This window comes from Opisthocomus hoazin, chromosome 14 (assembly GCF_030867145.1).
Source record: "Opisthocomus hoazin isolate bOpiHoa1 chromosome 14, bOpiHoa1.hap1, whole genome shotgun sequence".
In the NCBI taxonomy this organism is placed as follows: domain Eukaryota; kingdom Metazoa; phylum Chordata; class Aves; order Opisthocomiformes; family Opisthocomidae; genus Opisthocomus; species Opisthocomus hoazin.
In genome coordinates this window covers 11,645,326-11,671,835 of record NC_134427.1, presented here as the reverse complement: position 1 = coordinate 11,671,835, position 26,510 = coordinate 11,645,326, and the positions used below count along the sequence as shown (strand labels likewise).

General features: G+C 62.3%; 2 protein-coding genes across 4 annotated transcripts; both read left to right on the top strand.

Moving 5' to 3' along the window:
- The first annotated feature begins 4,256 nt into the window (after positions 1 to 4,256).
- Positions 4,257 to 15,191, top strand: LOC104329526 (glycine receptor alpha 4). 3 transcript variants are annotated; one of them, XM_075435842.1, is made up of 11 exons: positions 4,257 to 4,355; positions 7,085 to 7,218; positions 7,606 to 7,673; positions 8,433 to 8,656; positions 8,788 to 8,870; positions 9,090 to 9,230; positions 9,314 to 9,528; positions 9,834 to 9,983; positions 10,884 to 10,944; positions 11,547 to 11,559; positions 13,677 to 15,191. In XM_075435842.1, the coding sequence occupies exons 1-11, from the start codon at positions 4,273 to 4,275 to the stop codon at positions 13,993 to 13,995; spliced, it is 1,491 nt and encodes a 496-aa protein (XP_075291957.1). In that variant the 5' UTR covers positions 4,257 to 4,272; the 3' UTR covers positions 13,996 to 15,191. The 3 variants fall into 3 exon arrangements, with proteins under 3 accessions (XP_075291957.1, XP_075291955.1, XP_075291956.1); XM_075435840.1 differs by lacking the exons at positions 10,884 to 10,944; positions 11,547 to 11,559 and having other exon boundaries at positions 13,708 to 15,191; XM_075435841.1 differs by lacking the exons at positions 10,884 to 10,944; positions 11,547 to 11,559; positions 13,677 to 15,191 and adding an exon at positions 11,686 to 12,213.
- A 5,426-nt stretch (positions 15,192 to 20,617) lies between these two features.
- GLA (galactosidase alpha) lies at positions 20,618 to 26,510 on the top strand. Its single transcript, XM_075435412.1, has 7 exons — positions 20,618 to 20,776; positions 21,093 to 21,267; positions 21,491 to 21,668; positions 23,178 to 23,269; positions 24,159 to 24,320; positions 24,911 to 25,108; positions 25,331 to 26,510. Exons 1-7 carry the CDS (start codon positions 20,658 to 20,660, stop codon positions 25,592 to 25,594), a joined length of 1,188 nt encoding a protein of 395 aa, XP_075291527.1. The 5' UTR covers positions 20,618 to 20,657; the 3' UTR covers positions 25,595 to 26,510.

Sequence of the window (26,510 nt, the reverse complement as noted above, 5' to 3'; positions counted from 1 at the left end):
TCGGTGAGGCACTGAGCCCTGCTGGCACCGCCGCACAAGCGTCAAGCACCCACTGGGCTCCCCAGCACTGCTGCTGTCCTGTGCCCTCCTCCCATGCCACGGTGTCACCTTCCCCTGCGAGCAGCCCCAAATACCCCCAGCACCCCATGACCTTCCTGGGCCACTGGAGGGGACATCCTGCCCTGTCCCGCTGGTGGCTACGCCCACATCTGGTGCCCTGCTGAGAAATGGTCAGGCTTCGGGCTCGTTACTTGTGCTCTGGTGCCAGCGGGGCCCCAGTCTCCCCACCAAAGCACCACCACAGTAATTTGTCCCTTAGCTGTGCATTTAGTGCCCTGAGATTATTTTTGGTCCTGCTGGGAAAGGAGAGCACCTGCAGCCCATTATACAGCTTCTCTGGGGAAAGACAGGGACCAGTACACCACCAGAGAACCAGACCAATGTGCCATTAAATGAGAACGAAGTGCCCAAGCTGGGTGCGTGCTGGGCGGCCAGGGAGAGCCACAGGCTGGCAGCAATGCACAGCCACCCTGGAGAATGTATTTTCCCTGGCATTAATTTCACACCCGATTAGACGACTCAAAATATTTGCTTTGAGGGACCCTGCCACCAAGCCACTCTGGGGCGGAGGGGCTGTCCTCTCCCTGCCTGTGGGCATGCTGGGTTTTCCCATTTGCTTTGCTGCTTCTCTTAGAAACAGCGACCAGACTGTGTCTGCTTTCCCCTTGCTTTCGCTGGTCCGAGGATTAAAAACTGGAAAGGGGAGCTGCATAGCCCCAAAGTGAAGGCACAGAGGCCTTGAATCTTTCACAAGGAGTGTGTTGCTCCCCAGGGCTCATTAAGCATTTAAGCAATCGGTGCAGATTGCTGGCTGGCAGAGCCCTCCGCACTCAGCATCTCTGTTTCACATCTTTGCTTCTGCAAAAAAATCCCGCTCCTAGGGCAAAAGAGAGAGGAATGTCCAGAGCCAGCTGGGAGCCTTGGGAGAGGGGAAGGAAGGCAGGAGGTGATCAGGAGATGGTGACAGAGGTGCCTGCTGTGTGATGCTCTATTTAGAATAAGCAGAGTCTCCTAGAGCACCTACCTCTGCCCCTGATTAATTGCAGAGTCGTTATCCTGCCTTTGGCCAGAGGCTGGCCCAGGTGCCAGCCCCTCACTGGGGCTGGGGCTGCGAGATGCACAGCGCATGATGCCCCCAAAATGGGGGCTGCCTCACAGCTGCTATCACCACCCCCGCGGAGCTCCCTGACCCCTGAGCCCCCTGGAGGGGGGCTGAAGCAGGTTGCCTAAAGCCCACCACAAACCTGCGCCCACCTGAAGCTTCTGCCCCTCCTGGTGCTGCAGGTTCTCCCGGCTCCAGGGCAAAGACGAAGCTGGGAGCTGACTCTGCAGGACAGACCTAGGAGCAGGGTGGGCAGCAGCATCCCGGCCCCCCGAGTGGGGCTGCCAGGAGGGGAGCCCAGGGGGGCTTTGTGGCCCTACAGAAAGAGTAAAGCGCGATTCTTCGCCCACTGCCCTCCCTCCCACTCAGGCCCCCAACACAAACAGCACAAAATCGATCCTACAGGCAACTGTTCATCCCAAAATCGAGCTTAAGCACCTCTCAACATTTTCTCTGGGAAAAAAAACAAACCTGTTTTCAAGGGATTGAATCAGCCCTTCAGAACGGTGTTGTCTGCGAATGCACCACAGGGTTTATCAGGTGGGATTAATTATATAGACGTGGCAATGCGGGGGCTGAGCAGCAGAGAGGGGCCGGGATCCAGGCAGTGTGGGTTGGCACAGCCCTCCTCCAGGCTCTGGATCCAGGCAGATTTGCGGCGGGTGAGATTCTGGCCCCAGGGGAACAGTTTGACGCGGGCTCAGAGATAGCAGAGGGAAACGGGAAAAAAGATCTCACGTTTTCCTCCCTATGTTAGCAACCCCAGCCTCTGCTGCCTGCGTCTCTTCTGCTAGCAGAGGCTGGCACTGTGACAGGGACGGCTTCGGGGCAGCAGGGTCCCCAGAGAGGGCCCTGCCAGTGCCAGCCCTGGGGACTGCACCAGGCTGGCAGCCACTGCCCACACCCGGGGTCAGAGTGCGCTCCTTGCCCCCCCGGCCTGGCTGCCCCCAGGGAGAGCAGCCGCAGGGCAGCCCGGCAGTGGGTGCAGTGGATGCCTGCCTCCGGGAGCCCATCACTGGCAGCTGCCTGCTGGCTGGCACCTTTGCTGTTCACAGAAAAACACACCTCATGCTCCAATTGAGGAACATGGAGGAGAAGCCCGTTCTTGTCACTCCCAAAAATCCCCTGGCTGGGATGCGGCACAGTGCCTGGGGTCCCTCAGGCATGGCCAGGCTCTGCTTTTGCAGCTCCTGCTCCTTCTCCCCGACCCGGCCAGCAACAAATCAGCGTCGCCTTCGCCTTCCCAATGGGATGCTTGCTGCCTTCATTTTCTCAGAGCTTATTTTCAGCACCGCTTCACTCCTCGCAGCCCTGGCTGCCTGCAGAGCTGCAAGGCAGGTAGGAGGGCTACGGACGCACTGTCCGCCGGCAGCCCTGCTGTCACGGAGCCGTGTTGCCGCATTTGCTTCGCTGGCCTCTCCAAGGGCCTCGTTAGCTTGGCCCCGGTGCCCTGCTGACCACAGCACATGCAGCCAAGGCTTGTAGCTCATTATCTTCAAAGCCTATGCTCATGGCCGCCTGCAGAACCGGGTCCGCAGCCACTCCTACCATCCCCGGCCCCCTCAGCGGATGCAGGCATAGGTGCAGGCATGCCGTGCGAGTGCCTCAGTTTCCCCCGAAGGCAGAGAGGATGCGGCTGGCTCCCCTCCTCCTGACGGTGTCAGGTCCACTTATCTCGGACAGTCTCTGGAAGAGGAGCTGTCACACGTCATGCATTTACTCCACGGCCCAGGGCTCCAGATCCTGCCTTCTGCCTCCCAGCACCACGGCCCCATAAACATTAATGGCAATGGTAATAGGAGGAGACTTCTCCCAGCTCCCAGTGCTGGGAGAGCCGATGAGTGGGGACGGGGGCTCCTGCACTCTACCCTGCAGCTAAGTGCCCGCTGCGCACAGCCTGCTGTGCTCTCCCCTGCACTGGACAAGGCGCCCTGGTCTTGGCGTCACACAGCCAGCCCTCACTCCCGCTGCCTCCCTACAGCGAACTCCGTGGGTAGCTCTTGAGATCCTGCCCTGGCTTTCTGTCGAGGACAAGCCGGCACAGACCCGAGCCTCGCACTTGCCCTGGGGAGAGTGGTTGCTGGGGGTACCACACTCCCCTCCTCCTCTGCTGCGATCCTCCTCTGGACCCCTATAGCGATGGCTTCGTACGGCGGCTCCTAGTCATTACCAAACTGTAACGAATGCAAATAAACGAGATGAGCCAGCCACAGTAGGGTGAACGGAAACCTGAATGACATATCCGCCGGGAATCATTTATTCTGGGCTTTTCTCTTCTTTTAATACTATTCGCTTCCTCGCAAATTAATCACAGATTGCTTAGCACCAGAGGCGACTCCGTGGCTCGTCCAGGCGGCCCCAGGGGCCAGGGCAGAGGCAGCCGAGCATAGTCCCAGCCCTGCCTGCGCTGCCCCGGTGAACACAGCCCCCCTCCCCCTGCCGCGGTTTCCCCCTCCCCGGCAGCCGCGGCGGCCCTCGCACCGGGCAGGCACGGCCGCCCAGCCTCCCCTGCCCCTGCAGAGGGCCGGGACCGACACCCACAGCCTCCGGGAGAGGCAAGCGCGGGGGTCCCGGCAGCGGGGCTGAGTCCCAGCCCGGGACAGGCGCGCCCAGGCCGGGCGGCGGGGGCAAGGCGTCCGGCTGTGCCCCGCACCTCCAGGCCCCCCCCTCGGCCCCCGCACGGCTCCCGGCCCCGCCGCACCCCTGAACCCCGGAGCGTCCCGCGACCCCCGCAGGGAGCTGCCCCCCCCCCCCCCCCCCCCGCCGCGCCGAGGAGCCCCCGCGGGGGCTGCGGGCTCCCGCACAGCCGCGACGGGCGCGGCGCAGCTCCCCGAGGGCGGCGGCAGGGAAGGGGCGGGCACGGCGGCGGGGGGCTCCTCGCTGCCCGCCTCCTCCCCGCCGCGGCCGGGTCAGGCTCCGCCCGGCTCCCGGGGCCCGCAGCCGGCCGGCGCCCACCCCGCGGCGGGGCTCCCGCCCGCCCGGACTATGAGGAGCGGGACCGGGCCCCCGGAGCGGCGGGAGCGGGAGCGGGGCCGCCGCCGGCCGGGTCATGCCCGTGCGCCCGGGGCGGCGGGGCTGCGGGCTGCGGCGGGGCTGCGGGCTGCGGCGGGATGGGTGCGCTCCGGGCCGGCGCCCTCGCCTGCCTCCTCCTCCTCCTCCTCGGCTGCCTCCTGCCCCGGCGCGGCCCGCTCAGGTGAGCGCACGGCGCGGGGGCTCGGCGCTGCGCGGCCGGGGGGCTGCTGCTCGCCGCACCGCTCCCCCGGCACCCCCTCCCCCGGCACCCCCATCCCCCGAGACCCGCGTTTCCCCCCGCCGGGACCCGCGTTCCCGCCCGGGACCCGCGTTTCCCCCCGCCGGGACCCGCGTTCATGCCCGGGACCCGGGCATCACACCCTCTCGGAGACGGATCTCTCCCGAGGGACCCGGGCATCCATCCCTCCCCAGACCCGGAGCAGCCCCCGGACCCGCACCCCCACCCCCGAGCCGGACCTCTCTCCTAGAGCTGCTCCCCTCAGCCAGAACCCTGCCAGCCCCCAGCCGGAACGCCCCGCTGGCCGCCGGAGCTCCCCCAAAGCTGGCCTTGCCCCCCCGCCCCGTTCCCCGACACCCTGACCCAGCACCCCAGGGACCCGCCAGACCTTCCCCCTCCAACCCTGGCCTCACACAGCCAGGCTCTGCCTGTCCCCAGCAGCCCCTGCCCCACAGTAGTGGGTCCCTGATGGTCCCCCGGGCCAGGTGGGCACCCTTGCCGTGGTGGGAGAAGGGGCCAGCTCCCTCCCCCGTGCTGCAAATCCCCTGCAATGCCCAGACCCTTTCGTGGCTCAGAGTGTTCGGAGGGGGCTTGTGACAGTCCCTGACCCAGCTCCTGGGTGGCCCAGGCCGGTGGGCGCCCCAGGTCCCGTGGGTGCAGGAACAACTCTTGGTCCACTTGGGTGGAAAATCCGAAGCCCCCTGGTCCCTTTTTGCCTCTCCGTCCACCTCAGGTACTGCCTGGGACAAGGCGGGACGCAGGGGAGAGCAGGCCAGGCGGGGAGGGGTTGGGGGGCTGCAGTGCCCCTGGGCTGAGCCTGCTCCCTCCCCCCCTCCCCCTCCCACCACTGGGCCGGTGCGGCTGGAGCAGCGTGGGGGGCAACCGCAGCTTTTGTGGTGGGGAGGGGGGAAGTTGCATCAAAATGTCACCACTTCGCATGTGGAAACTGCTTGTCTTGGGGTGGCATTTTTGGGCAGAGGTGAGTGTTTTTTCCAGCCTCACCATCCCCTCGCTCCACGGGGGTGCTGAGCTCCAGGGCCCCGCAGAGCTGGGGCCAGGTCAGTAGCAGAGCCCCCCGGAGCAGGCGGGGTCCGAACTGGGGAGCTGCAGCCAAACCTCGAGAAGAGCCAGGGCCCAGAGGCTGTGCCTGCCAGCGATGCCACTGGAGGTGGCTGCACCGGGGCCGGTTCTGCACTCCCTGCAGTCCCCAAGGTCCGAGCGTCACTGGGGCTGCAGATCCACCATTGCTCAGCCGGTGAGCTGAGATCTGCAAGGAGCTAGCGGCCGGGGCGCCAAGGGAGCCTTCCTCCCACGTGCTCCGGGGAGAACCCTCATCCTCCTCTTCAGCGGAGGCGGACGTGGTTCACAGCTACGTGGCAGGTGGAGGCCTGACTCAACTTCTTGTCACCCTGGCCCCTCGCAGCCCCCTCCCAAAGGCGCACCTCTCTAAGGCAGCTCCAGGAGGGGGAATTTCTCCCAGCCTTTTGCTGTGGGCCAGGACCAGTCTCGGGTACTCTCTGCTGCCCATGTCCAGTTCAGGGAAACCCTGCCCACTGGATTATTTTGGGGTGGCTGTTGTGGCCATTTCTCCTGGCAAGGATGCTCATATGCCCCTCCAGGATGAATCCTGCTCCCCTGAGAGGAGATAGGAACAAGGTGTGTTGGTAGGAACAAGCACCCCAGGGAGTCCCAGCTCCCAGCATCATCCTCTGCTTGTGATAACGGGGTTGTAGCTCCGAGCAGGAGTGGGACCCACCTGGGCATGGACCTGGCGGAGTTATGAGGCAGCATGCAGCAGCACCAGCAGCATGCTCAAAGCTCCCTTTGTGTCCGGAGGTCTCCGGTTAACTCACCTCATCACAGCCACATGCCTGGCGATGTGGTGAGCGAACGTCTCTCGCGTTTTTCCTTGAAATGATCATTATGGACTGATGGAAGGAGAGAAACTGGCAGGCTAGGATGCGTTCACAAAAATATCCCTTCCAAGGTCAGTTTAAATAAGTCTCCATCATCGCTGAAGCGCTGTGTGAGAGAGCTCGTGTCAGCTCGGTGCCACGGCTGGTGCGGAGGTGGCTTTGCTGCTCCTCTCCTGCCACGTCGTCTTGGCGCCTGGCAAGGTGTCACAACCCCAGCTGTGCTCCTGGGCACCTCGTCGCTCACGCCAGGCCAGCCCACAGCTCGGAGGGGCTGCTGTGTCCCTCCAGCTCCACAAGCCGTGAGTCGGTGCCAGGCAGGGTGCGGATGTTTGCTCAGCAGCTCAAACGGTGCTGGTGATGGGAGCTGGGGGGGACGCTCCCCACTTTCCCCATCCAGCACCATCACCGAGCCCGGCTGCCGTGCAGGAGGCCATTGCCACTGCGCTCTGTCCCTGCTGCAGCCCTGGAGCCGGGAGGCACCCAGTGCTGGACGCCATGCCAGGGGACACGGCTGGCAGGGGGACAGGCAGAAGGCGGGCAGGTGGCACTCTGGCTGTGGCAGGCGAGGGGGAAGCCACTGGGATCACAGCGGCAGGAGGAGGGGGTCCCGGGGTCAGTGCGCTGACTCGGCACTGGAGCGGATGCGGCGCGGGCACAGCCGCTTCCCCTGCAGCTGGCAATCCTCGCGGGGTGCCGAAAGGTGCCTGCAGACCCCTGATGCCAGCAAGCAACTAACCTGGCTCCTCTGCCCCGCAGGCTGGTCTCAGGGCGGGAGGAGATGAAAGCTGCTTCCCGAAGGTCGTCCCAGCCCATGTCACCCTCTGATTTCCTGGACAAGCTTATGGGACGAACATCAGGGTATGACGCCCGGATTCGACCCAACTTCAAAGGTAAGGGGAGGACATGAGGATCCCAAACCTGGCAGCGACCCATGCTTATGGCTGCCCAAAACCAGGGAATGGGCAGGTATGGGTTTGGGGGCAGGATGCCGACCCACATCCCTCTGTCCTGACACCGTCCCCGGAGTCCAGGCTGCACCTGTGATCACAGCCACCCCGCCTGTGCCTGCTTTGCCTGACAGGGCAGGCGGCTGCCGTGCTTGCAGGGTGAGCTGGGGCTCGCCCCGACTCGCTAAGGGGGTGACCCCAGCAGGCAGAGGGGTGCTTGTCCGCATTCATCTACGCAGCGCGTGCAGGAGCTGGCATCCCCACGTGTGCCTGGGCGGTGCACGTGTCTCCCCGGCTGGCAGCGAGAGGAGGCTTCACGCTGTTTTCCAGGTCCGCCCGTCAACGTGACATGCAACATCTTCATCAACAGCTTCGGCTCCGTCACCGAGACCACCATGGTGAGGGTTTCACCAGCATGACAGGCTCCTCTCCCAGTGCCTGGGGGCTGGCGGTGGCTCTGCCAGGGAGCATGCGGGTCCTGGTGCCCGAGCCAGTGGCTGTGCATATGGGGCTCCTGCGAGCCCTTCTCCAGAGCTGGCCCTGGCACCACAGTGGGGAGGGGACATGCAGAGCCATAGCAAATGGCTGTGGCTCTTCTGGGGTCCATTAACCAGGGCTCGGCTGTGTGGGCCACGTTCCCGTGCCAGAGCTGGGAGAAACACCCTGAAGGGTCAGAGCGAGGCAGCCGGTGGTAGCTCCGTGCTGTTCGCAGTCTTGGTGGGTGCCCTACAACACAAGCAAGCTCTGTGTCTCTGCCATCCCCAGCCTCCCTGGGTGCATGAGGAACTCCTCTGAGGAAGCCCCAGGGCTAAAAATTTCCTATTTGTGCTTCTGCAAAGCCTTAATACTATCAACTGTCACATCAACCCCCGCCCCGCGCCACAGAGCCCTGTGAGGAATGCTGCAGGCAGCAGCTACTGCTCCTCCTTCTCCTCTCGGCTGCTGTGGCTTTGGCTTTTTAATTTCCCCTGGCTGCCAACAGCATGGGAAAGCTCCTGAGCTGCCCCTGCCCTATGCATGGTTAGTGTCAGGCGGGCAACACCTGCAGGCCTGAGCCTTGACCAAGAGACCCCCTTCCACCTCCTCCTCCATCTCCTCCTGCTCCTCCCCGGGGCACCGTGGGGTGCTCCCAGCTGATGCAGTGCCCTCTGTCCCAGGACTACCGGGTGAACATCTTCCTGCGGCAGCAGTGGAATGACCCCCGCCTGGCTTACCGTGAGTACCCCGACGACTCCCTCGACCTCGACCCCTCCATGCTCGACTCCATCTGGAAGCCAGACTTGTTCTTCGCCAATGAGAAAGGGGCCAATTTCCATGAGGTCACCACCGACAACAAGCTGCTGCGCATCTTCAAGAATGGCAACGTGCTCTACAGCATTAGGTAGGACCCTTCTCCTCTGGTGCAGTGCCCGAGTGCAGAGGAAAATCTTTCCTCTTGCCTCCCGTGGGGCAGCTCTTCCCTCCCACTGCCCCAGCCCCCAGCAACCCCCTCCCTTCCTCTGCCTTGTCCAGGCTGACGCTGATCCTGTCCTGCCCCATGGACCTCAAGAACTTCCCCATGGACATCCAGACATGCACCATGCAGCTGGAGAGTTGTGAGTACCTAGCTGGGTTCAAGCTGTGCTTGACCCCCCAATGCCATGCCATGCCATGCCATGCCATGCCATGCCATCCCATCCCATCCCATCCCGTCCCATCCCAAAGGCTGGCATCTCCCTGCTTCTGCGAGGTGAGCAGGAAGGAGCAGTCGTCCAGCGTGGGGATGAATGGGGTGCGTGTCCCCCCTGTCCCATGGCTCCCTCTGCCTTCGCCAGTTGGCTACACCATGAATGACCTCATCTTCGAGTGGCTTGAGGAGCAGGAGGCTGTGCAGGTGGCAGAGGGCTTGACGCTCCCACAGTTCATTCTCAGGGATGAGAAGGACCTGGGCTATTGCACCAAGCACTACAACACAGGTGAGCACCCCAGGGATCCACTGCCACCCCTCTGCGATGGCCCAGGGGTCCCTCTCACCCATCGGAGTTGTCTTTCCCCACAGGCAAGTTCACCTGCATTGAGGTGAAGTTCCACCTGGAGAGGCAGATGGGTTACTACCTGATCCAGATGTACATCCCCAGCCTGCTCATCGTCATCCTCTCCTGGATCTCCTTCTGGATCAACATGGACGCGGCACCGGCCCGGGTGGGCTTGGGCATCACCACTGTGCTCACCATGACCACGCAGAGCGCCGGCTCCCGTGCCTCCCTGCCCAAGGTCAGTGCTGGCTCCATGCTGGACTCCCGTGATGCAGCCTGCCGGGGGCACCCGGGGTGCCCGCTGCCCGCAGTGCCCCAGGGGCAGGGGCAGCCTTGCCTTGGGGATGGCTGGCTCTGTAGCCAGCTGGCTGGGGCACCCCATCTGCCGAAGCGGGACACGGCACTGCTCGGCCGGGCGAGCGCTGGCCTCTGTGTCCCAGCTGAGAGGGCTCCTGTGCCCCTCGGCAGCGTGGCAAAGCTGGCAGTGGGGGGGATGAGCGAGGTGGGGGCAGCAGGTCCCTGAGCCCCGTCTTGCCCTCACAGGTCTCCTATGTGAAGGCCATCGACATCTGGATGGCTGTGTGCCTGGTCTTCGTCTTTGCTGCCTTGTTGGAGTACGCAGCCGTCAACTTCGTCTCCCGCCAACATAAGGAGTTCGTGCGCCTGCGCCGGCGCCAGCGGCGGCAGAGGATGGTGAGTCCCTCCCGCCACCGCTGTCATGATGCCTGCCTGTCCTCAGCTGCCAAGGGGACACGCCGGGGCTGCAGGGCCCGTTCCTCAGCAGTCGCTGGGGCAGGGCTCGGCGCTGGGCTGTGTCCCACTGCCTGGGGCTCGCAGCCGGCCCCTCCAGCACATCAGGGACCCATGGACATCGCAGTCCTTCTGCCTTCCTCAGCAGCACAGTGCACAGCACCTATGGGTGCCCCAGGCCCTGCCAGCGCAAGCATGCCTAGGGTGCCATCCTCCTCCTGCCGGGACATCTTTGGGCTCAGCTTCCTCTAAGAAAGCAGAAAAATGAACAACGAAGGTTGGGGAAATGGCCTTTCCCCTTTTCTGCAGCCCCAAACCTGGGCTCCTCGCTGTGCCACAGCAGTGGCAGGGGCTCGCTGCTGTGTCAGGGTGGTGAAGCACCAAGGGGACATGGTGGCACTTGGGGACAGGGTATGGGCTGCAGACAGGAGTGCAGCAGGGCCTGGAGAGGCAGGGTCCCACGCTGGCGGGACAGCCCTCCCCTCTGTCAGCCCGTCGGCGCAGGCGTCAGGCCTGTGAGGTGCTCAGGGAAGGCAGGCGGCTGCCCACTCTTTTTCTTGCTGCGAGTGCACCGCGAGGCACCAGACCTCCGTGGAAAACATGAGCACGCGCACAGACCACGCAGGCTCGCAGTGCCCTGTGCAGCCGAATCCCTGCGGCACATGCTGAAGACGGGTCCCGGTGCCTGGTCACTGCTAGGGGGGCTTTGGCCCCCATTTGGAGCCCCCATCCCCCTGCCGTGCCCATCCCGGTGGCCAGAGCCACTGTCTCTGGGGCCAGGGCGAAGCCACTGGTCACCCACTGCCCTGTTTCTATTTGGTGCGCACTGTCGGATGCCAAAATGGCCTGAGCAGAGGGACGGCCAGCCTGGAGTCGCTGCGGCAGCTGAGCGGCTGGCCCGGCGGCCAGCTCTCTCCAGCTCTCCAGCTCCCGGGGAAAGCTGGACCCTCTGGCAGCCCCCCGCGCACTGCAGCGCAGCGCACCCCTAGCCAGCCTCACCCCACCTTCCCAAACCGAGCCCCCCAGGAGCTGGCCCCGGGGACCAGCAAGGGTCCCTGAAAGAAGCAGGGCAGTGATGTATTTGCACAGAGCATGTGCCCATAAGGTGGAGCTGCCGCTCCCTGGGCTGAAAAAAGTTTTGAGCGAGGGACGGCAATGCAGCAGAGACAGCCCTGCTCCGTGCCTCAGTTTCCCCTTCCGCAAAGCAGGAGCAGCGCAGCCCCCTTTGCCAACGGCTGAGTGATGGGACAGACCGACGGCTGTTCCTGGGCTGCTGCCCAGCTCCCCAGGCCGTGCCCACACCTGTGGCAGGGTGAGGGCTCTCCCTGCCTGGCTTTCCTGGCGCAGGCAGCTTTGGGGCACTCGCGGCTGCTTGCAGTCACTCCAGCGTGGGCAGTTGCTCAGGGCACATGGGGACTTTGCAGCTCGAGGTGTGAGGAGCAGTGCGGCAGGGCAGGCTCTCAGGCTGGCAGGGAGATGCTGGGGGACGACCGCAGCTCCAGGGAGGAGATCACGCCTGGTACAGCCTCGCCTGTCCGCCCAGCTGGCCTGCCCCCAGCCTCCCCTCCGCCATCATCAGGCCTCGGACGCCGGGAGAGGCTTCCCGGCTCCCCCACCACGCTCGCTTTCTCCCTGCCTTTCACAGCCCCTGAGCACCGGCCCCTGGAGCACCCACCCAACTAGGGCAAGGAGGGCAGGGGCTCTGCCGAACCCAGGAACCGTCTGCCGGCTTAAAACAGACCAAAGTGCAGCTGCCCTGAGGCGGAGGCTGCAGAGCCACCCCGGGGTGCTGCTGGCTAGGCACTGGGTGCAGCCAGGAACCGCCCGGGTTGCTGCTTGGTCAGAGACTGGAGCAGAACCCTGCTGCCCACAGCTCCAGGGCCAGCGTATCCTGATGCAGCACAGCCCGGGTGCCGCAGCCTGACAGCAAATCGGTCCCACAGACCCCACAAAGCCGCGGCCAGGGAGCTCCCTGCACCCAGCCTCAGCCCCCAGTAAGTGCCTTGGGACTGCCGATGCCCAGAGGGACCCAGCCGGGAGGACCAGCACCCCCAGTCTGCCTTCTCCTCCCCCAAATGCCCTGGCTGGGCCTGCTGGCACCCTGGGCTGGGGGGATAGCTGCTGCCCCGGGGGCACACAGGGCAACCCGGCTCCCCCCACTGCATCACCTGGGGCAGCCGCAGGTGTTCAGCCTGGGGCAGGGAATAAAATTCCGCTGCAAATGAGAACGAATCGCAGCAATTTGAGCCATGCTGCTCTTCGCATTGAGAAATCTTGCTTAGCCGGCGGATTGCTGAGTTAAATAAAGATGCCGGGGTGCAGGCTCTCCGCATGAGAGCTCCCTTGCCGGCTGAGCGCCTGTGCAGGCTGACCTCAGCGAGGAGGCTGCTCTCCACGTTTTGAGGGCAGTGCCGGTCGGAGATGGCCTTTGGGATCTGGCACCGGGCTGCGTGTGAGCATGGCATGAGGCGAGGGGCTGGGCTGCAGCACGCCCTGCAAGGAGAGACCCACCGCAGCCAGATGTGGCACCGGTGGGGCAGAGGGGGGATGAGACACAGAGACCAAAGGAGTGGCCCAGGCGCTCAGCGAGAAGCCAGATGTGCAGCCCAGGCTTGCACGTGCTGGTCCCTTGCCAAATCTTTGCACACACAGCTGCACCCAAGGGTAAAAAGCAGGACAAGGGGAGTTGCTGGCGGTGCACAGCTGTCGGTGGGGAGGAGCACGGGCACCGCTGGCCAGCACCCGAGGGGCTGCTCGGTGAGCTGGGCTGTGCCACCCACCATGGCTGTGGGCTGCAACCCCAGGGTGAGGGCAGGCGCCCGGCTCTCACTGCACTTTTGCAGGTTTGATCAGTGGCATGCAGCCCGATGGGCACGCTGCCCGCCCTGCAGCCCCCTCCAGCATGGGGGGAGATGGGGTGAGCAAGGGCAAAGAGACCAGCAAGGAGTCCAGCTCACTCAGCCTTCCTCCTCCGCTGCACCGAGCAGCCCCCGCCAAGCAGCCATGGGGAGAGATGTGGGTCTGGGCCCTTGGAGCGATGGAGAGGCCTGCAAGCCCTGACAGTACCCGTGCTCCTGCATCCCTGCCCAACTCTGCCCCAGCGAGCTGCCTGCCCTCCCCATTCACTGGCACAGGCATGCTTCCATCCCGCAGCAAACACAGCTGCCACAGTAGTGCCTGCACCCCCGAGCTCCCTGCACCCCAGTGCACTCTGTGCCCTGCACCCCCATGCAGCCTGCATCCCCTGCATCCCTATGTGCCCGTCTCCCTCCCCGTCCAGGCTCACCCCCATCCCTCCGGCTGCCAGAGAGCCGGGCTTCCCAAGCTCCCGAGCTGGAGCTGGGAGGAGGCCAGTGGGGATCAGTGTTAGGCTGCCAGGGTCGGGTTGGCCCTTGGCTTTGCCCTTGAAACCTGTGCAGGATGACCAGGTCGGTGCTTGCCCCCACACCCCACGCACACCGCTGCCTGCCTCTGCCTGTCGGGCCCCTGAGTTTGCCTGCATGCTTCGGGCTTTCTGAGAAAGCACCTAACCTTGCGCCGGGCACTTACCTGACCTTATCACCCGGGGCGGGGGGTGGTGTATGGGACATGCGGCCACAAGCGCCTGCTCACCCTGCAGTATCGGCACCCACAGAGTGCCCCAGCTGACAGCCTTTCCCTTCGCCAGGAGGAAGAGCTCATCCGTGAGAGCCGCTTCTACTTGCGAGGCTACGGGCTGGGCCACTGCCTGCAGCCGAAGGATGGGGCTGGGGAGGGCCCCGGCATCTACAGCTCCCCCCCAGCTGGCATGCTGCTGCGGGAAGGGGAGAGCCTCCGCAGGTGCTACGGCGATCGGGCCAAGCGCATTGACACCATTTCCCGAGCAGTCTTCCCCTTCACCTTCCTGGTCTTCAATATCTTCTACTGGGTTGTCTACAAAGTGCTGCGCTCGGAGGACATCCACTTGGTGCCCTGAGACCTGGAAAAGCATGGCTGCCTCTCGGTCTGACCCCCCCAGTGCACCTGGATGCCACAAGCTGAGCCAGAACCAAGTTTCCCTCTGTCCTGGAGCAGTGGCACAGCTGGGATGGGTCTCAGAGCCCGGACACGTGGCAGCCCCCATGCCCCTTCAGGTGCTGGGGCACCGAGGGAGGGGATCAGCAACCCCAGGTCCCCACAGTCAGCTGGAGAGAGGGACCCCTCCTGCCTCCTGCATGGTGTCACCCACGGGTACCCAGGGATGCTGTGCTGCTGGGGGACCCCCAGGTACCCTGGGATGCTGCACTGCCATGGCACAGGGGAGTCCCAGGTACTTTAGGGTGCTGCACAGCTTGTGGCCAGGGAACACAACCTTGTAGCCAAACGCCCTCTGCCTCTCCGCACCTTCCATGCTGGGCTGCTGCTTCTCTAGGCTGCGTCACTGAGCCGTGGGCCACAAGCAGCCAGGTGAGAGGCTGCAGTCCTCTCTCCTCTCCTAGCCCAGAGCTTTGCTGCAGAAAACAGCAGGCAGCACCCCTGCCTGCGCCCAGACTGTGTGGGGTGCTGGTTATGGCCCTGTAGCCCCAGCCCAGCAACAGACAGGGCCCCTGCAGCCCCCAGCCAGCTCCAATGCACAGCAAAGCAGCGGGGCGGGGATGCTCCCCTCCCTGCAGAGCCCGGAACTGCCCATGATGCCCACGGTCACGGGCAGGACTGTGGCCGGGACACTGGGCAGGAGGCTCTGCTTCTGCCAAGGAAACACTAGCCCTGGGGCAGACAGCAGGTGAGCCCGGCCCCGCTGACAGCGAAGGGGCACAGATGGCCCTTCAGGTAGGGCCCACAGCCCGTCTTCTGAGGAACATTTTTCGGGATGAAAGTAGTGGGGCCAGCCTGGCCGATCCCTTTGGAGGAGCAGAGTGAGTGGTGGCATCCCCAGACTGCTGCGTTCCCACGGCACCACAGTGCCAGCACAGCTGGAGGTGAAAACCACCCCATTCCCCAGCTTTCTCCCCACCCTGGTGTCCGGGCATGGCGTCCCCCAGACAGGTTCACCCCTGCTTCTCCTCAACTGGAGAGGAGAGCATCCAAAACCTCAACAGGACAAGCTCAGCAAGGCTTCCAGCCCTCCAGACCTGGATATCCTCTGTGGTTAACAGGAAATAAAAGCAGTAGGTGATGTTTATGTAGGTCCTACAGAGAGAAATGTGTTGATGCTCTCCTTTTCCCCTGCTCACAGCCAGCCCGGAGGGGCTCGCAGCCCAGCGCGGTCTGTCCCCACATGACCCCGGGCACAGGAGAGGGCCCAGGGTCTTGCAGGCAGGGCAGGGTGGAAACAGGATTCGCCCCTTTCCTTGGAGGCTGTGGTGTCACCATGGCATGGCAAGGCCCCGGTGACCCACCTTGTCATGGCAAAAGGGAGCCTGCAGGGCAGGGGCACGTGGGTGGGAGGCCAGCACTGTCTGCTGGTACCAGACCTGGGCAGAACCCCCTGCCATGGCCCCTGGCCCGGCATGCATCACCCTCTCCCTTGCATGACTCACTGGGAGCAAAGCCCCACACCCCACACCCCCTGCCCAGCCCCCCAACCCCCACAGAGTGCTCAGCCGCACGCACCCACGACACAGATGGGGCAAGTGGAGGAGAACTGGCCCCAGGGCACAGCCGGGACCCACCAGGATGGGCCGAGCCAGGTCCATCCCACCACCACCGTGCATGCCTTCCCCACAGTGGGGGTCACCACAGGGCCCCACCGTGTGTCCAGGCCAGGCTTTCAAGACTTGTTTTTGGGGAGGGCCTGTTTGGAGGCAGAGGAAGAGGTGCACCTTGTCTCCTCAGCTCACCTAGCACCCGGCCACCGAGGCAGCGCCAAATGAGGAGGTGCCAGCACGCAGGCAGCACCCGCAGGTGCTGGGCGGCCAAGCCACCCTCTAGTAGTGGTGGGTTTTTAAACAGCATCGATCTTCCTACACAAATAAAACCTTTCTGGGATTTTCAGTGGTGTGCTGGGGGTTCGTCTCTGCCAAGGACCCTGCAGCCAGCTCCAGCTTCCAGTGGGGCCCCCCGTGTGTGGGAGGGACATGGGGATGAGGACAAAACAGCCCTGTGGTGACAGGAGCCGTGACCTGCAATTACACCCATATATATATATATGTGTATATATATATACACCTGATATCCTTACTTCCATGGGTGATTTTTCTGACACAATTGGTGGTGACTGTCAGGCTTTATCTCCCATGTGGAAGATGTCAGCAGGGTTGGGCGGGAGCCCCCCTGTGAGCTCCCAGCCCCAAACCCCATCCCTCCCCTTTCCCCTCAGCTCTGTGGGGTGCTCCCTGCTGCCACCCCAGCTCCTTTCCACCCCATCCAGGCGTGGCCAGGGGACAGGACCCAAGACTGGGCAGATGTGGGGCGGAGGGGGCTCCGGCTCTACGGTGGAGCTCAGACACCCGAACACGGGTGAGTACCCCGATGGCTGAGCCTTCCCACACGGCGCCCTCGCGCCGGCTCGCTGGGCAGGCGCCAGCCTTACAGAGCTGCCAGCTGTCCTGGGGGGCTTACGCCAGCCATACAGTGCCACCCGGGGCCAGCGCTTTTGTCCCCAGCTGGCGCGGGGGCAGGCAGAGCCCACAGCTGAGGGCCGAGCGCCCAAGCAAACATCAATCTCCCTCTGTCCTCCTGGCCAAGTTTCACAGACCAGCTCTGTTGGTACCTCGCAGCCCCGTCGCCTGCCCGGCCCCATCAGGGTCTTCTGCAGCAGGGAGGAGAGAAAGCGAGGTGCACCCACGCTGGTTTGGTACTTGGGTTGTTCTTCACATGGGATAAACCAAATCCCCCCGAGGTCTTGCTCCTGCCCCCACCCCAAACCCAGAGAGGATGCAGCTAATGGCAGAGCCGGGAGCTGCTTCACTCGAGAGCAGTGCCCTAGTTTCTTCACTCCCTGCTCTCCTTTCTCTCTCTTGTCAAATGTCAGGTCTGGGCACACAGCATCTGTTTGGAGACAAACGCTGCGGTCAGCCCTCAGCCACACAGCTCCGGGAACCGGCACGTCCTGGAAGAATGAAAATGGTGATAACCCAACACACTCTTCCTAGGCTAAACCCCCAGGTCCCACGCGCTGGACGCATCAGGGGGGCTGTGTCTCGCTGCTGGCACTGCTCTAGCAAAAGCTGCCCCACGGCCCCGCAAAGCCTTGTGGTTCGGGTGTCCCTGGGAGCAGTTTCAGGGTCAGGAGCAGTACTCAGCCCCTACCCTTGGTCCTCCCAGCAGCCCAGTTTGGACTGGGAGCCGCTGGGACACCCACACAGCTGCAGGGCTGTCACTGCCCTCCAGCACACAGCTCCAGCGGGTCCCTCACACCTTGGGGACAGCAGCAGAACCCAGGCTGGGGCTGCTAAGCCCCATGCCCTCCTGCAGATTGCAGCGTGGCCAGGGCCCAGCTCTGGGACGTGGCTCCATCCCCCAGCAAAGCCCACGGCCTTCCGATGGAGTAGGTTTTCCATTCCCCTCCGAAACTGTGCATTGGGGGATGCATCCCAGCCACCACAGGAAGCAGCAGTGGGCACAGGACCAACAGCCATAGCCAAGTTAATTGCTGGTTTAAATGGAAGTTAGTGGAGTTATACTGAGTTAACAGGATTCCCAGACAGTAAAATGAGCATCATCAGCACTGGCAGCTCCCTGTCAGCCTGCCCAACAGCGTGCCGAGGGCCAGGCAGCCATGGACACACACAGGTTTGGGGCAGCATTGCCCCTCACCAGCCCCAAGCACTCCCTGGGAGTCCTGCATGGGGCTGAGGAAACATGTCCTTGGCCAGGCGCTGCGACAGCATGCCAGTCAGGCCCCCACTCTGCCATCACAGAGGGCCTGATCCTGCTGGAGCCGCACTCTGCTGCTGCGCATGGTGCCATTGGGGCACCGACCCTTCCCTTCCTCCCCTGCTCCCTCACCAGGGCCTCCTGCCCGCACCTACAGCCTGCAGCGGCCTTGGAGCAGCGTCAGCTGCCAGAGGTTTAGCAAACCACCCTGCCCAGATGGACACCATGTCCCATGCTGTTCGGGACAGTGGGTTTAGAACCAGGTGAGTTGAGTGCAGCAAGAACAGGTGACAGCCCTGCTGAGGCTCCCAACGCTCAGCAGCCTTCGCACGTTGCCCAGGCATGGATTGTTTTAAAGACAGTATCAAGCTCCAAAGCTCCAGTAACAGCCAGCCAGCCCTGAGTGGGCCAGGGCTGCTCCTTACAGATGGGAAAACCAAGGCACGAGGAAAGCACCAGGACTGGCAGCTCCCTGCTAAGATCCGGCCACGCCAGGCTGCACGGTGCTGTTGCAGGACTGCAGACCCGCTGCGGCCGGCCCTGGGAGGGGCCACAGGGAAGGTCGTACAGGCTCAGGGTGCTCGGGCAGCGTGGCTGTGTTGGCACCCCAGCCCTCAGCACAGTTCTGCCAGCCCTGCCCCCGCACAGGTGAGCCCCAGGAGCCAAGGGGCACTTTGGCCCCTGCCATCTAAGCTCCAGTATCACACCACAGCCCAGCACTGCTGCCCACTCAGGGGGGCTTTGCCAGCGCCCTGCCAAACCCCACACCCCCAGCCAGCCCCCCAGCATCGCTTTGGGAATCAGCCTGAACTGCCCAGGGGAGGCCAGCCATCACACACAGGCCACGGGGCGCCCCGTTGTCCCCCAGCCCAAGGAGGGGGAGTGCGCCAGGTACTCCCAGGGGCAGGCGGGACACCCGGAAAGGGGCAGCGAGGGAGGGCTGGAGCCCGGTGACAAGCATGGATAAGCTCTGCAGCAATCCCAAGCCCTGGGAATACGGGATAACTGCCTGGCTCTGGGCTGCAGCTTTGCACAAGAAAAAACAAAGCGATGAGGTTTTCCAGTCCCTAAAGTGGCTTGTTTTGTCCGACGTTGAGAAGCCTCTGCGCTTCAGCCGCTCAAGGGGCAGTGGGAGGACCCCGGCACTGAAACAAGGAGCAATTATCAAACCACGGGCTCTGAAGAGCTTTTGTTTCCTGGATGCACCAGAGCAGGGATCGGAGGACACCTAGCGAGATGGCTCGCTGGCCCCATGCACCAGTGGCACCCAGAGCCCAGCGCTGCAGCGGCCCTGGTCCTGCACTGGTCCCATCCTGCTCCCCTCCTCCTGCTGTGGCACATCCCACGAGGGGAGCCCCAGCGGGGCCGCAAGGGCTGGTCCAGCCCTGGGCGAGATGTACAGCTGGGAAGAATCGGCTCCTCGCTTCCCACTGCTGCCTTGGCAGCAAGAGCTTCCATGCCTCCCCGGCAGGCCACACGTGCTGCCAGGGCAGATTACCTCCAGCAGCACGAGGCCCAGCAGTGCTCACGGCTGTGCGACTCTGGCAAAACCAGGGCTTAAAGCTGGGGCTCAGAGACACTGACTGGGATGCAGGTACCCCTTACAGCTCTCTGGGTCCTTGCTGACACCAGCATTGCCCCTTCCCAGAGGTTCTCCTCTCACCCCCCAGTCAAGCTGATTTACTGGTGCAAACAGGGCGATGTCCAGTGACTGTGACTTATTCTCATGGCTGAACTTGTTCGGAGACCACAGTCTTTGAGTGCAAATATCTGGATGGGCACAGGTACCCCAGGCAGAGACGTGCCAGGCCCAGCCCCTCAGAGATCCCCACGAGCAGGCAGAGTGGCAGCGAACAGCCCAGCCATACCCCACGCTCTGCATCGCCCTCTCGCCAGCGCTAGATCCAGCCCAGGCTTCGCTCTGCTCCTCAGATCCCTGCAAGGCGAGAGCCAGGCTCTGCAGACACCCTGCCCGCCTCCTCACCTCCCAGCCTGCAGTACCAGGAAACACCCCGAGCTCACGGCAGAGACCCCGCCAGCCCCGCAGCACAGCGGAGAGCCCTGTGCCCCCAGCGCCCCACGCAGCCGGAAGGCGGGCCCCAAGGTGCTGTCTGGAGAAGCGCCGTGGCACCGAACCCGTCCTCCTCCACTGACGCTGGGCCAGCTGCCGCAGTCCAGGAGCGGCAGCGCCCAGCGTAACGGGCACAGCGAGGCAGACGGACCCGGCGTACAGCTGAGGGCTGGAGGGACCCGGGTGGGTTACGAGGGCAGCAGCGGCAGAGGGGACAGCGTGCAGGGGGAAGGAGCTGCCTGAGGGCTCCGCCAGGACCTGCTCCACCAGGTTCCGAGCCAGGGCTGAAGAACGGAGCCGAAACCAAGCCCCGGGCCCGTGGGGGCAATCCCCCTTCCACAGGAGCCCGTGCTCCCGCGGGCAGCGCTGACGCCGCAGGCCCACTGCGGGCAGCTCCCGCGGCCCTGAGCCCGGGGCCGCGCCGCCGCAGGGCCGGGCCCGGCGGCAGGGGGAAGGGGCCCGCACAGGTTCCCAGCCCGGGCGCAGTCCCCCGGCCCCTCACAAGCGCCTCGGTGCAGCAGCCGGGGAAGGCCGGCCCTGCCACGCGTCCGCCGGAGCCCGCGGGGCGGGCAGCCCGCCCCCACCGCCGCCTTGTCCCCTCCCGCCTCGCCCAGCTGACGGGCAGAGGGCGGGCCGCGGCGCAGCTCGCCACCGGGGATTGGCCGAGGGTGGCGGGCGCCGCGCAGTGATTGGCCGGCCAGAGCGCCGTCGGCTCGGCGGCGGTCATGGCGGCACGGCGGGCTCTGCGCTGGGCTCTGGCGGCAGCGGCCATGGCGGCGGCGCTGGCGCTGGACAACGGGCTGGCGCGGACGCCGCCGATGGGCTGGCTGCACTGGGAGCGCTTCCTCTGCGGCACCGATTGCGCCACCGACCCGCGCCGCTGCGTCAGGTACCGGCGGCGGGAGGGCGGGGGTGCCCCGGGGCCCGGGGCGGTGGGGTGGGGGATGCCGGCGCCAGGGCAGCCCAGGCACGGGCACTGCGGGTGTCGGGTCGGGGCCGGCCGGCCCCCGTGCGATGCTCTGCGGCCCTGCCCCAGGTGTCCGCTCCCCACGCCGGGGCAGAGCGCCAGGCCGGCCCCCGTGCCGGGTCCTTCCCCGCAGGCCGGTGCCGCGCTCCCGGCCGGCCCGGTTGCGGTGTCGGTGCTAGCAACCGGGCTGCCACGTTCTCCGCTTTCCGTCCTGGTCGCGCCGCCTCCCCGTGCCCAGCGAGCAGCTCTTCGCAGAGATGGCCGACGTGATGGCCACCGAGGGCTGGAGGGACGCGGGCTACGAGTTCGTCTGCATCGACGACTGCTGGATGGCCCCGGCGCGGGATGAGCGCGGCCGGCTCCAGGCTGACCCGAAACGGTTCCCCAGCGGGATCCGCAAGCTGGCCGACTACGTGAGTGCCACCCGCCGCAGCGCGGGGCCGCGGCGGCAGCCTGGGACCCGACCTGCAGCCACTCTGGGGGCCGGGGGCAGGCCGGGTGGGGACAGCCGGGTGCCTGCTGAGTTCAGGCCCTGCCTGCCAGAGACAGGTTTGGGTTCGCTTGCCGGGCCAGCTCCGCTTCCTGCTGCCCCATCCCCAGCTCTCTGTCTGTCTGTCTGTCTGTCTGCAAGTGCAGGTCCACTCCAGGGGGCTGAAGCTGGGAATCTACGGTGATGTCGGGAACAAAACGTGCGCCGGGTTCCCTGGCAGTTACAATCACTACGACCTGGACGCCCAAACGTTCGCCTCCTGGGGCGTGGACCTGCTGAAGTTTGACGGCTGCAACTCGGACACGCTGGAGCTGCTGGCAGAAGGTAGGCACAGGCTCGAGGGCAGCGCTGCGCCACGGGGCGGGAGCTGCAGGCAGCGGCGATTCCAGGCCCAGCGTGCGCTCCAGGGAGCTGCTTTTCCCTGAGCATACTCATTTAATGGATCTGCTTACAAAGCGGGTATGAGACTCTGCTCCAAGCCCAAGGTAGTGAGTGTTGCTGGCCCAAGTGTTTTCTACCTGCTCAGCCTCCTGGAGCTTTAAATGCTGTGCACAGCTCGAAAAAGCAGCTTGCTCACACCAGAGACCACGTCTTGCTGAGCACAGGAACATCGACTGCGTACTCTGGGGGCTCTCTGTGCAGACTGCTGCCTCAGCTCTGAACCTGGCAGAGGCTCTGCCCTTCTGCAGCACCTTTACTGGAGAGCTCAAGGCGTTTCACACACTTAACCTTTAATTCCTTTGGTGAGCCCATGTCAACACAGATCAGCCTGAAGCTAGCGCAGCTAGTAAAAAGGGCAGTTATCGGGGCTTTTAACAGAAAAAAATGAAGGGAATTCTGGCATGAAAATCCTGCTGGGGTTTTCACTTTAAATCACGTCAGTGTAAACCCCTGTTCAGAAGTCACTTGCACACAGGCTGGCAAGTCAGCAGCTGAAAGCTCAGTAGCTCACTGTGCCAAGGGGGCTCGGCTACAGACTCCCTGCAAGCACAAGCAAATCCCAGTGCCACAGGACCAGATCTGTGGGAAGAATGGTGCAACTCAGAAGGCGGTTTTCTCTTGACTGGGCACTCACTGCTGGCACGGTCAGCACCACTGCCTTTGGCAGCAGGAATCCTGCACACAGTCCTGGCTCTGCCTGGTGGGGAGAACCTGCCCAAGTGACAATCGTGTGGAAGCCAGCCGGTGGGGCATATGCCAGCTGCCGCAGTCAGGAGCACAGCTCAGCACCGTACGTGACAGCTGAGCTGAAAGCTCTCGCTGGATCATACGTGTAACCCAGACACAATCCAGTTGTACTGAAGCAGTTCCAGGGGAAGAGAGAAAACTTTTTGTTCCTTCTCTGGTGATTAAAAGGGAGTTAACAGGGCTGTCTGGGGACAAGAACAGGACAAAGCTAGTGCTTTTACATTCCTGCCTGGTCTACATGGTGCAAATGCCTCAATAAGAACATACTCCTGCAACACTACCAGTAAAGCTCTACCCAGCAGCTTGATAGATACCAACTTGTATTTCCCAGGTATCTCGAGGAAAAAATGCCACAGCAAAACCACAACCTCCTCCCGTGGCTGTACACACAAAGAGATCAACAGCCTGGGGGCAACAAGCCTGCCCATCACCTGTAGCAGAGCTGTGAAGAAGCTCGCCTGTCCTTGGGAGGCAGGAGACTGGCTGCAGACTATAAGCTCCCCTGCCCTCCCTGTGGCCTTTCAGCCACGAGCACGTGTTTATTCTTGGTTTTGCAAGAGCTGAACTGAAACCTGAACCTGTGACATTGGATTAGTTCTTCTGTTTGACCAAGGAGATCATGTAACCTCTGTCCTCTTCCTTTAGGTTACAGGCGCATGTCTCTGGCCCTGAACAAGACTGGAAGGAGCATTGTATACTCCTGTGAGTGGCCTTTCTACCTGAGGCCCATGCAGCAGGTAAGGAGTGTTTCTCAAGGCTTTCCTGGGGCTGAAAGTGGGAAGAACAGAAAAGCATTAAGACTGCAAAACAGCCTCCTGAGAAACTTGTTGCTCTCTGGTCTGACAGAACAAAACTGTAAGGTGGAGGAAAACCGCTTTTTCCCTCTAGAGCCCTGAAGTAAACCTGAGGCGAGTCATTACTCTGCTGAAGAGAATTCAGTAGGATCCTGCAGCATGAAGGCACAGCCCAGGTGGAGCGTGCCAAGGAACACAGCAGCATCCATCTGCTCTCTGTCTCCAAGGAACTAAGCAACAAAACGTTGGCAATGCACACAGCTAGCCAATAATTCAGTGTTATTCCTTCCGGATGCAGAGTGCTGCAGACTCAGCCTTACAGTCACCGCTGGGGACCAGGAGAGAGACTTTAGGACAGCCTATGTAATAGGAATTCTCCACGTTGTTTACCGACAGATTTCTGCCAGCCAGGGTCCATGACCAACACGTTGCTCTCCACCCATAGCTGGCTTCTCCTGTGCCACCAGAACAGGATGCTGCCATTCCCTCCCACTGGTAGTTAAATCCATTAGTCACTGAAGGGTGTAAACCCAAGAAGTGGCAGTAATTACTGGGATGTCACAGTTTAATCCCACTGGCCCCATCACACCTTCAGTAAAATAGCACTCAAAGGAATCTTCTGTCAGAACTAGGTGGCCAGAACTATTCTCCCAAGGGAAGCAGTAGTGCTGTCTGGAGCATGGCAGACTGGCGTTACTGGGCACAAGGCGTCCTAGGGAGCCACCATGCACTAGATCATCCCTAAATTATCCCTGATCCAGTCTAGCCTTGTATACAGTCTTGTTCTTGTACAGCCAGGCTCTCTGGCTAACCACATTCACTGTTTTGGCAGCCCAATTACACAGAGATCAAACAGTACTGCAATCACTGGAGGAACTTTTTTGATGTCTACGATTCCTGGACCAGCATCAAGAATATCTTGGGCTGGACAGCACTTCACCAGGACAGCATTGTGAAGATAGCTGGGCCAGGGGGCTGGAATGATCCTGACATGGCAAGTAGAGCAATGCCCACCTCCATTGCAGCGCCAGCAAAAAGCCTTTCCTCAGCTGTAGGCTGAGAAGGATGGGGAGGGAGAAACATTGAGAGGAAGGGCTCTGATGGGGCTCTAGGATCGGGAACGTGATGAGATGGTCCCTGGCTGGAAAGAACCAGAGCCAGAGGAAGCACTGTGGCTGTGTAATACAGCCTCTACACACAGTGCCAGCTGAGAACACAGGCGTGGCAGTGGGCAACAGTCTCTGTAGTGCTGATCTCCCAACAGAGGGAAAAATCCTGGGCGCCCAGCTGGGTGCCAGCATTGCAAGGAGGGAACAGCTACATCTGAAAGCAGATTCTTAAATGCTGCCTAGTTAGTTAAGTGTCCTTCTTTACCTCCACCAGTGGTTCATCCTGAATTGCCACACTGGTCATGCCATGCCTTTCCCAACCAGCTGCTCCTGCTCCTGGCACTCAGCCGATCTAACCAGTCCCCAAACAGGGGTCCCACCCTCAGCATCCTGTCATTTACCAAGGTTTCAGGTTGGTGGCCCACTTTCTCCTTGGCAGGCAGTGTTACCGGGCATTTTTGTTTTCTTGTCACAGCTGGTGATTGGAAACTTTGGGCTGAGCTGGGACCAGGCGGTGACTCAGATGGCAATGTGGGCTATCATGGCAGCTCCCCTCTTCATGTCCAACGACTTGCGGCACATTAGCCCTGAAGCCAAGTGGCTGCTCCAGAACAAAGAGGTGATCGCCATCAACCAGGATCCACTGGGCAAGCAGGGATACCAAATCACCAAGGTACAGCAGGACCCTACTGGAGGTGCGGGGCACAGGCAGGCAGCCAGCCTCCTCAGAAAGGGGACACTGGGGACATTGCGGGGTGCAGAGGCGTGCTCAGGGTTTGAGAACAGAAGGCCAGTGAGCCCGCTTGTTCCTGAAGCTTGCTTAAACAGACAGGCACTAAGACCATCAGATCTGCCTTCGCTAATGTAAGCCCTGGGTTTATTTTCTCCTTGGCAGGACAACAACTTTGAGCTGTGGGAGCGGCCCCTGTCTGGCCAAGCCTATGCAGTGGCGGTGCTGAACCAGCAGGAGATTGGGGGACCCCAGAACTTCACCTTCTCCCTCGCCTTCCTCGGCAATGGAGTGGCCTGCAACCCAGCATGCTCTGTCCGGCAGGTCCTGCCAGCCAGCAGGGACTGGGGGGTTTACAGCTGGGTGTCCTACCTGAGCGTGGAGGTGAACCCAACAGGCACCGTGCTGCTGAAAGTAGCGGCACTATAGGAGGCACAAAGGCAATCTTTTCGTAAGGCTCAGACTCTAAACTGCTTGTCACAAGAAGCCTGTGTCTTTCCTCCAAGCAGGGTGCCTTTGTTCTCTCCTCAGGCATTCACTACTCGAGTGCTTCTACGTAGACTTTGAACCTTCAGCCTAATGCGACAAATACCCATCACTCCATCACCACGAGACAGAGAAAGGGGTGCTGCTTCTGTTCTGTTTACCTTTTCTCTGGCATCTCCCCTAACCCCTTCCAAGGGGCTATAAGGGTCCCAGCAGGGCAGCAACTCCTGTTAGCACCCACTGCCACTACCAGCCACAGAAATGCAAAGGATACATGCAGCATCTTGCAGCTGTCCTTGAGCATTTTCAGGACAACAAGGAAACACCCTGGCTGCCTTGCTTTTGCTTTGTCAGGCCAGGACACAGAGTCCAGGAACAAGAAAAGCTGCTCCTACCCCCACTGAAGAAATCCAGCACTCAGAGCACAGACATCTACTTCCGCTTTCTTACAACTCAGGGACTGGCCTAAGTCACTGCACTTCTTCGCAACTGCTTTCTTGACAGCTGCCGGCTTAGTATAAATGGGATGAAGTATCATGCCTTAGGACTTGGAAGTCTTCCTCTCACCAGTGGCTATCACTTCCCTTTAGATGACAGTTCCCTCTTCACCCTTCATGGGGCCACTGGGGTCCCCTTCCTCAGTGAGCTGCCTTCCAGAAGTACCTGTGTGCTGAGTTTTCACTGCTGGGAGTAGCCTTTAGGTTGAGTAACACAGGTCCTTCCGAGACAGAAGACAGATACTTAATCACTTACACAACCATTATATACAGGTGTGTTCTCTTCTGACTACTACACAATCAAGGTATCTTGATTTACTTTAATTTCTGTCACTAAGCATCTCAATTAAAGTGTCCCTTAG

Excerpts from the sequence above, each read along its gene's own strand:
- LOC104329526 (XM_075435842.1), top strand. The coding sequence starts at position 4,273 with ATGGGTGCGCTCCGGGCCGGCGCCCTCGCCTGCCTCCTCCTCCTCCTC. Across the intron at positions 4,356-7,084 it reads CCCCGGCGCGGCCCGCTCAG|GCTGGTCTCAGGGCGGGAGG; the intron begins GTGAGCGCACGG and ends TCTGCCCCGCAG. Across the intron at positions 9,529-9,833 it reads CCCGTGCCTCCCTGCCCAAG|GTCTCCTATGTGAAGGCCAT; the intron begins GTCAGTGCTGGC and ends TTGCCCTCACAG.
- GLA (XM_075435412.1), top strand. The coding sequence starts at position 20,658 with ATGGCGGCGGCGCTGGCGCTGGACAACGGGCTGGCGCGGACGCCGCCG. Across the intron at positions 23,270-24,158 it reads ACCTGAGGCCCATGCAGCAG|CCCAATTACACAGAGATCAA; the intron begins GTAAGGAGTGTT and ends CTGTTTTGGCAG. Across the intron at positions 25,109-25,330 it reads AGGGATACCAAATCACCAAG|GACAACAACTTTGAGCTGTG; the intron begins GTACAGCAGGAC and ends TCTCCTTGGCAG.